The 9,492-nt window shown below is 55.9% G+C and overlaps 1 protein-coding gene across 1 annotated transcript; it reads left to right on the forward strand.

Moving 5' to 3' along the window:
- The first annotated feature begins 231 nt into the window (after positions 1-231).
- Positions 232-9,060, forward strand: LOC105305976 (arylsulfatase E). The gene is made up of 8 exons (XM_023523761.1): positions 232-266; positions 757-972; positions 1,794-1,915; positions 2,872-2,994; positions 4,489-4,912; positions 6,241-6,377; positions 7,875-8,036; positions 8,969-9,060. Exons 1-8 carry the CDS (start codon positions 244-246, stop codon positions 9,058-9,060), a joined length of 1,299 nt encoding a protein of 432 aa, XP_023379529.1. The 5' UTR covers positions 232-243.
- The last annotated feature ends 432 nt before the right edge of the window (positions 9,061-9,492 follow it).

A 9,492-nucleotide genomic window follows, 5' to 3' on the forward strand; every position in this document is an offset into this window, starting at 1 on the left:
ATATCGACCCTGTAGCCCTTGGGAGACACGGCTCGTTCACTCCCATCGTGCTGTTCAGCCCTCCTGGAGCGTTTCTCGTCCCGTAGAGCAAACTTCTCTGAGCTTTTAGTAGCTGTGTCCACGTCTGATTGATCAGATCATCGTGGACTTTACTATTTCACTCGGGGAGTGAGTTTGTTTTCCGCTGCCTATGTGGTCACGACCCTTTTTATTTGTTCCAGGAAGACAAAGCAAACAGACGAGATGCTACGCCTGGAACACCCTCGGTAAGATGGGCCTCCGCGCCGTCCCGGGCCCCGGTTCCGGCCCCCCTTCCCTCGGGCCGCTTTGTCAGGAGGCATCGGTGACCGAGCGGTCTCCCTCTGTGGGTCACAGATCTTGTGTCCAGGCTTGCGACTCATGAGCAATAGCGCTGAGCCAGGGTCCCCTACCCTGGGTGTGACCCACGCAGCAGCAGAAGGAACCCCATTTCGCTCTTCCCAATCCGCGTAGGCCCCAAGCCCGCCCCCCGCCTACGGAGGCCTCTCATCTTCCCGGGATGCCACGTTAGACACGTTCCTTTGAGCCCCAGACCCTGGGGACCGGAACGTTATTGTCCTGCTGCTCGTGGGCACGCCCAGCCTGCCATCCGTAAGACTACGGGCTGCTTTTAAGCGAAATGAAAAAATAAACCCAATGCTTAAGAGATGAACTCAAGGTTTTCTGCGGTGGGATGATAACACCACCGTCCCTAAAACAGTGACACCAACGTCCCAGATGCAGAAGCCACGCGAGTCACAGAGAAGGCAGGACGAAGCATCGTTTTGCTAGCTTCTCTTTCAGGAGCTGGCTGGCCGTGACCCTCGGCGTCATCCTGGGCTGGGAGCCTTCGGCGGGGAGCGATTTATGGGGCTCCCGCCCCAACATCGTCCTCATGCTGGCGGACGATCTGGGCATCGGAGACATCGGCTGCTATGGGAACAGCACCCTAAGGCAAGGAGTCGAGGCCCAAACCTGACCAGATTTCTAGACAACGCATCGTGTGAACACCCCGAACCCTGCCTCGTCCTCACAACGGCGTGAAGCCAAGTTCAAATTCACTGCACATATCCATCCGCGATCGTTTGGTTTTTAAGTGTGCTGCCCAGCAGCACCGTCCGCGACGGGCGACGTTTTTAAAATCCTACTTGTCCCTTAGCCAAAGGCCAAAGCGACCTCATCCCGCCCCCAAACCTCCGTCCACCAAGCCGAACACACTGACCCGTGCACGGCGTCAACACTCGCTGGTGGAAAGCTGTAACCGAGACGGACGAGCCCAGGTCTTTGTCATCCCGAGATAGGACGTGCCCGCCTGTCATAGCGAGTCCCTCCATGTTAGGACCAACCCATCAGCTCGCCCACACCCTCATGGTCCTCGGACACACAGCTCGGGCAGCACCGTGAAGCTGTGTCCCAGTGCCCTCCTGACGGGCCACCGACAATGTGTCGGTGCCTTAAGCTCACGTCTTTCGATGGAGACTGTGAGCCCCGACTGAGCAGGCACCTTGGCCCCTCGGTCCTGCATTTCCCACGGCTCCATCCGATCCCCAATAGCGCGCTGCAGACACTCAGTCAATACGGTCCCATCGACTTGTTTCCCCGACACTTCAGAAGACACTGAGAATTCTTTCCAATCGACCTTTGCTCACCTTCTAAAAACACCTGACAGATTCAACGATGACAGGCACATTTTTTTTTATGGAAAACGCTGTGTGTGTGTGTGTCTGTGTGTGTGTGTGAGATCAGGAATAAGCTGTTCACGTTTCTCTCCGCAGGACGCCGAACATCGACCGGCTCGCCGCGGAGGGCGTGAGGCTCACGCAGCACATCGCCGCGGCCTCGGTGTGCACCCCAAGCCGAGCGGCCTTCCTCACGGGCCGCTACCCTGTGCGATCAGGTTCGTCCTCCGTTCGCCCGAAGCGTGGGGCTGCCCGGGAGCACGCTCCCTTCGCCTCGTCCCGGGCACGCACCAAGGCCCGGGTCCACCAGTGAAGCGGACGAGGGAGGTCTAAGCCCCCCCCCCCATGTTTTTGCCATCCGGGCGCATTTGGTCAGGGATGGGACCCCAGAGATAAGCGGGTGACACAGGCAGGGGTGTCCCGATTTGATCGTCGACTTTGACGTGGATAGCGTGATAAGGAAGGACTGACAAACGTTTTTCTGGGGAGGGCCAGATATGAAGCGGTCTCAGGCTTCAGGGCCCCCTCTGTGTACTCCCTGTGGCGAGCTCTGCAGTTCGATGTCACTCGCAAACATCTACAGGCCGCAAGCACCCAACGAACACCGACCTTAGAACGCCACATGCTCTCCCAGGCCAGCACGCACACTTCTGCTTTTTAAATGTGTAAAAACGCATAAACGTGTTACCGCATTGGAATTCTCTGGAGGGGAGGAGGCGGGGGGGGGAGTCTTTCAACCATCCCGGATCACAAACCCTTCCCCAGAGCAGCTGAAATCGCAGTCTGTGCAGTGGAAAGCGCGTGTCGGAATATTTTGAAGGTCCCCCAAGGATTCACTGTGCAGACGAGCTTGCGCACCAGTGGGCTATGTACACGGCTTGGCGGGATCAGAAAACCCGTTTTAATTACCCTGCCTTTTCATTCAATTCTCCCATTTATATCCTTCACATCGCAGAGCGAAACGTCTCCGCACGACCTTTTCTATTTAATTAACGAGTCGTTTTATTCGCTGCGGAGCATGTGATCCAGGAGGCACAGCCAAGTCGGAAGTAAATTTCCGATTTAACTTCGAGTGGCGGAGATGTTTGCCCAAGAGTCTAAACTTAAAAGTGATACTAAAGATCAAACCCATGTGTGACGACGGTAACCGTTGTTTAAAACGGTCGATCCGAAGGTATGGTTTCCAGCGACGGCTATCGCGTGCTCCAGTGGGCTGCGGTGTCGGGCGGTCTTCCCACGAACGAGACAACTTTCGCGAAAATATTGAAAGATCACGGCTACGCCACTGGACTGATAGGTACGTGCATCTTAGAGCTTTGCGCGCATCGCGTCTCTGGGGCGATATCATTCAGCCAAAAGGTTTTTCCGCCAGACGCAAAGCTCCACGCAGGAGGGACGTCTCTCCCCAGGTGTGCTTGGCACGAACTAGATGCTGAAGAGCGGCATCGGCATAGTAGGCGTTTCATACGATTTTCTGACACGGCATGAAGAAAAAACGTGTTTTTGTAATTTTACCCGATTCCCAACTATTTCCATAATGCTGTTTTCTCTATTTTTTTTTCTTTTCAATAGAAATAAGACTGCAAGGCTAGCACCTCGTTCTCTGCTTCTATAAATAGCATCCTTATGTCTCTGTAGGTCGACAAACCGCGTCACGCATACAATGCAATGACATGAAGGGCTCTAGCTTCTTGAAAGGAGATGACGTTGTCATTAGCATGGTCACGTTGTAGCCATCGTTGTTACTAGCGGTAGCAGTCACTCCTCACGACGAGCAAGGCCAGCCAATTCTCTGACTAGAAAGCCCCGTAGACTCATTATCGTTTTGTAAGACAGAACCGTCGACCCGTGTGGAAGATCCCTCGGGAAATCGCGTGACGTTTCCTGGGCGACGGATCTTTCTGTCGAAGCCGCAGGTGTAAGACCAGCAAAGCCCAGCCTGTCTCCCTGGTTGAGCGTGAAGGTCGAAGTCTGTAAAAGCCGCCACCCCCCGAGGAGTGTGCTAGCCGATTAGAAGTGAGGGGACAGTCCCAAAGGACAACTTTGGCCTGTGCCGACTTTGTGGGACTGAGCGTTTCTGGAGCGAACTGACGATTGTGTGCCTTCCTCATTGTTCTGCCTTAGGCCGTGGCAAAATCAGGTGAAGGAGGCTGAATCACGGTCACCAGAGATATCAGATCCTAAATGCCGGCAGCGGCAAGTGTTAGGTGACCTGGGAAAGGGGTCTTTGCAAATGTGATGAAGTGAAGGGTCTTGAGGTGAGGACGGTCCCCGGGGTACTCGGGAGGCCTTATATGCCAGGACAAGGCTCCTTTGAAGAGGGAGACTCAGAGAGGTTTGATTCCAACGGGGGTAACATAGTGTGACCACAGAGGCAGAGACGGAGCGGACGGGGCCACCAGCCTGGGGACGCCCAGAGCCCCCCGATGCCGGGAGAGGCAGGAAGGACCGTCCCCTGGGGCCTCCAGAGGGAGCGAGGCCTTGGGACCCCTGGACGTCACACTTCCAGTGTCCACTAACAACATGAATTCATAATGTTTTAAGTCCCCAAGTTGTCGTAATTCCATTGAAGAGCAGAGGGAATCATGCAGTGGGTGCTGCTGCCAGACAGAGCCCCATTCTCCTGAGACGGACGCCAGCGAACTCTACGCCGGTCGCCCTGCACCCCCGCCCCGCCCAGCTAGGCGGGGACGAGCGCGCAGCTAACCCTAACCCTAACCCTAACCCTAATCCTAACCTTAACCCTAACCTCCCCAGCGCCGGCCACTTCCCCGTGCTCTGTGCCTTTCAGGGAAGTGGCATCTGGGCCTGAGCTGTGAGCATCGTGACGACCACTGCCACCACCCGCTCCGGCACGGGTTTGACCACTTCTACGGCCTGCCGCTGTCCATGATGGGGGACTGCGTGCCCGGGGGGCTGTCGGAGAAGCGCGCGGGGCTGCAGCGCCGCCTCGAGTCCTACGCCCTCGTGGCCGCCCTCGCCGCCCTGACGCTGGCCGCGGGTGCAGCGTCCCGCCTGCTGCCCGGGTCCTGGGTGCCGGCCGTCGGGGCCACCCTGGCGGCCGCCTTGCTGTCCGCGGCCTCGTACTTCCTGGGTGCCCTGATCGTGCACGCGGACTGCTTCCTGATGCGCAACCACGAAGTCACCCAACAGCCCATGCACTTCCCCCGGACGACAGCCCTCGTCCTGCAGGAGGCGTCGGCCTTCATCAGACGGTGAGTGTCGAAGGCCCGGCCTCCTCCGGGGGGCGCTGTTTCTCGGAATCACATTCGGGAACGCCTGGCGTGACCGGCATGCACACGGGGACATGGCCCCCCTCCCCGGCCGCGGACGATGCTTAGTCGTGGACGATGCTTAATCGAGCCCGACTAGATCGTGGTCGGGGAACTGAGGGACACGTCAGATGAGATGTGCTCTCATCTCCTCCTCCCTGAGGGTCAGTCCCGTCCCGTAAACATCCCACGAGGAGCACACGTCACATTCACCCGATGGGACAGAACAATCCCCCTGAAGCGTCTGCACGGTGAGCTCCCAAAGCCTTCACAGCTCCGCCATCGGGGGCTACCTAAGACGTCCCGCGGCCAGCTTCGGACTGGACGTAAATTTGAGGGACGAGGGGACTTCCTGCATCCCGCCCAGAAGTGACAAAAAGCCACACTAAGCAGAGGCTGCTCCCTGCTCCTCGAGCGTGTCCCACTAAAGTGGCTGCCACCGCCGATCCCCACCTGACCTGGTGGCGCCACGGTGGTGACTGTGTTCGAGAACATTCTTATAGCGTTCTCGAAGGAACTGCCTAATATGGGTCAGGCGTGAAGCTTGCAAATTAAAGGAGGTGAGTCCGACGTGCCCTATATAAGTCTCAGACCGTCCTCTCTGCTTCTTCACTTTAAGAATTAGCATGAAATGTCAGCGAATAAGAATGAACATCTATAAGATGTATGGATTAGACCCTAAAGATCAGCTAGAGGGAGGACCGGATGCGGCAGAGCCCAGGAACAGGGGGATCAAATGAAAATGCCTCACCTAATCCGCATCATTTCAAAGGACGTTTTTTTTTTTCGGAGCGACCCCACGTCCTAAACTTCATTCCTTGACAGCAAATTACGCAGAAAAGCGAATGTCCATGTCGCTGACTCCACCAGCTCAGGGTCGAGGTGGACGTACCCGGCGCCGCGGTGCTGGGACGAATAAACGTCAAATCGCACCGTCACCTGCTCCCCCTCATCCTTCCGTTTGTCGGAAGGACGTAGAGTCGGAAGATGCGAACGTGCGGGGGACAAGATCTGGACAGTCGGCGCACAGGTTTCAGGACTTCGAAAGGCGTCACGCTCCAGTCGCCTGGACTCCCGGAGGACAGCGCCGCAGACCAGACTCTGAGTCAGGACGGGACAGTTTAGGTCTCTGTGTGGCTCCACGGGGAACTCGCCCCGTGCTTTGCCGATAATGATAACGATAATAATGATAACGATAACAAAGATAATAATAATAATAATAATAATAATAATAATAATAACAACAATGCCCGGCACCTGTTTGTTCTCAGAAACAGGGAAGGACCTTTCCTCCTAGTCCTGTCTTTCCTGCACGTGCACACACCTCTCCTCTCCACCGAGAAGTTCCTTGGGAGGAGCCGCCACGGGCCGTACGGGGACTGCGTGGAGGAGATGGACTGGATGGTGGGTAAGTGCGTCGTCCGGGTCCCGACCGGACGGCCCTTCGCCCCTCGGGAGGGACAGGAGAGAAACCGTTGAGAAAAACGGTGGGCGTTGGAATGATTCGCCTCGGCTCCCTTTCCCGGTACGCCTGGCCCCGTCCCCCTTCGGCACAGAGTCACCCGGCATCGCCACGAAGGGTCCTTGGAGGGAGAAGATTAGCACCCACTGGAAAACGTAGGCTGTTTCACGTGACGCCAAAGGTGGTGTTTTCCAAATTGAAATTCACAGTGCGGGGGCAAAAAATGGTCTCAGATGAATAAACGTGCAGGTCTGTGTAATCTAATACCGACGAAACGGTAAAGCAGGAATCTGACAGCACAGAGTGAGAAGCCGTACCATCGCCAAGGACCCTTATCCGTCCTAAGATACGTTTCAAGAACCTTTTCAGTGGACTCACTCGCTGTCCCGATTCAAAGCCCAGTCAAGCAAATGTATGATATTTTTCAAGTGAACATTACTGTAACGATGTCAGCAGGTAGACCGTGAGATTTTTAGGGCAGGAAAACTATTCCGCATGACACCGTAATGGTGCACGTATGATACTACGCATTTCCCAAAACCCACAGACGATACAACGCCGAGCGTGAGCCCAGCGTCAGCTGCGGACTTGAATGATGGGTCGCGTATCAGAATTGGCTCACCGATCGTGACATGGGTCGGCGTATCCGTCAACCTAAAGCCGTTCCCAAAAATGCAATCTGTTCGTTCAGGCAGAAGAAAATCGATAGCTCCAGAAATGTAAACTCCCCGTCCAAAAGAAAACCCATGTTTGTTTAAATCCGCACGTTTAGACCACGTTCATCTCCTCCCAGCCTCCCCCGCCTCTGGCCAGCGCCGGTCGACTCTGTTTCTGTACGCGGGTCCGCGTGTTTGCACGCGTTTGTTTTTAGGTTCTGCACGTCCGTGGGCTCGTAGTATTCGCCTTTCTCTGACTCGGAGCACTGCACGCATCGCCCCGTAGGTCCGTCCGCGTCGTCGCGAATGGCAGACTGGCTTCTTTCTCGTGGCTGAGTCACGTTCCCCCGCGGGGCTGGCTCCCCCCCTCTTTGTCCACTGCTCCACCAGGACCCCTGGGTGTGTGTGTGGGGTGGGGGGGCGTCCACGTCGTGGCTGCCGTGGACAATGCTTCACGGACACAAGGCGGGAGGGGGCCCTGTCTTTTGTGTAACTCTAAGAAACTTAGGGCCACCACTGAAGACTATTCTTCAGCGATGTCCATCTATATCCAATGTCATTCTTTGGACTTCGTGGCCCTGTGTAGCATGACCCTCGAAGCTTGCCCGAGACGTTCTGCAGACAGGATGGGGCACGCACAAACACCGCGACGGATTTTTAGATGCTGGGTTCTCAGAAAAACACAGCTGGACCCCCGCTCCCGCCCATCACGCGAAAACACGCACTGCAAATCGGGCTGGATGCGGCGTCCGGACCCGACCAGCTCCAACGCCCCGATCTCTTGCAGGGCAAATCCTCGACACGCTGGACACGGAAGGCCTGACGCACGACAGCCTTGTTTATTTCACGTCGGATCACGGGGGATCCCTCGAGGCTCAGCTCGGACGTGAGCAGCACGGAGGCTGGAACGGAATCTACAAAGGCAAGGCTCGCAGGTCCCCAGACGTGTGTCCGACGATTCCCAGCCGACTCACGGCAGTGGGGCCACCCGCCTCGAGACAGGCACAGCAAAGGCCGCTGGCCGAGGGCTCTGCTTTGTCCTGAGGGCAGAAATCCCGATTTCTCAGGCGCAGATTTCGACTTTTCTGTGTGCGGAATTCGCTGTGTTTTTTTTTAGTATATTCACAGAATGGTGCAGCCGCCGCCGTGGCTTAATGGCAGATGTTTTCATGGTCTTCGACAGGAATTCAGCTGCCCGTGTGCAATCCACCCCCTCCTCCCCCGCACCCAGCCCCGGCAGTCACGAACTGGCTTCTCTCTCTCCACATTTCCCCATTCTAAATACTCCATGTAGATGGACTCACGCGAAGCCGTGTCCTTTGCGACGACCTTTTCTCTCGCCGTGATGTTTATCGGATTCATCCGCACTGCGGCATATGCACCTCTTGCAGCGTGCACCTGTGCTTCCGTCTTTTTCATGGCCGAGTAATATTCCATCGCGTGGTTGGGCCACATTTACTCACGTATCCATTCTTCTGCTGATAGGCTCGGGTTTGCACGGCCCCTTCGGCCGATGCACTCGGGGGAATGGGCGTCGCTGGCCACATGTCATCCAAACTAGGATTGGATCGATTACAGGCACGCCATGATCGGATGTAGCACGCGGATTCCAAACCATGCTGCCCCAAATGATGGGGTGCGACACGTTTTTTTTCCGTTGAGGAGTTGACTTTTTTACAGTAGTCGGAGAATGTATTTACTCGGACGTTGCCGTCTATTTACCATGCATGAGTCTGCTACCCACATAAAAGGGCATACACACATATAAATTAAATTACACAGGTGAACGGCTTCCTAAAGCTTCATCACCCTGGGGGGGGGGGTCTGATCCCCGAAAGCCTTTTGATGTCACTATCACCCACGTCTATGCTCTCTGCCCAGTACCGCCCCCCGTGCTGTGGGACCTTCGTAAACTGTCCCCTCTATCGTCCCACAAAGACCTGTCGCCCACGTCCCCATTCGGCACACCTTAGTGCCCACGCACAGGAAGTGGGAACTGTGCGCTCAACGTCACCCAGCTGTGAGCAGGAGCACGTAGCCAGCCACAAAAGCCGGGGCCCGTGCCCTGGGAAAAGGTCTGGCCGAGGCATTGGAAATGACAAGGCACAGCCATGAAAATCAGAGGAACCGAGATGGTCATTGATGTAGGCAGAATAACGTCCTCCAAGACGCCCACGTCCTAATCCCCGTGCGGCAGACAGAATAAGGCCCCACCCCACCCCCCAAAAATGTCCACTTCCTGATTTCTGGAAACCCTGAAAACACTCTATGGCAAAAGGGACTTTGCAGACGTGGATGGGACCCTCGGGGGGAAGGTTATGCTTTAAACGATGCCACTTTAGAGTCCCAAAGAATTAGCCGTTTGACAATTAAGAAGCTTGAGGGAAATTACTGGCTTCTCACAG

This window comes from Pteropus vampyrus, unplaced genomic scaffold (genome assembly GCF_000151845.1).
Source record: "Pteropus vampyrus isolate Shadow unplaced genomic scaffold, Pvam_2.0 Scaffold407, whole genome shotgun sequence".
Classification (NCBI taxonomy): domain Eukaryota; kingdom Metazoa; phylum Chordata; class Mammalia; order Chiroptera; family Pteropodidae; genus Pteropus; species Pteropus vampyrus.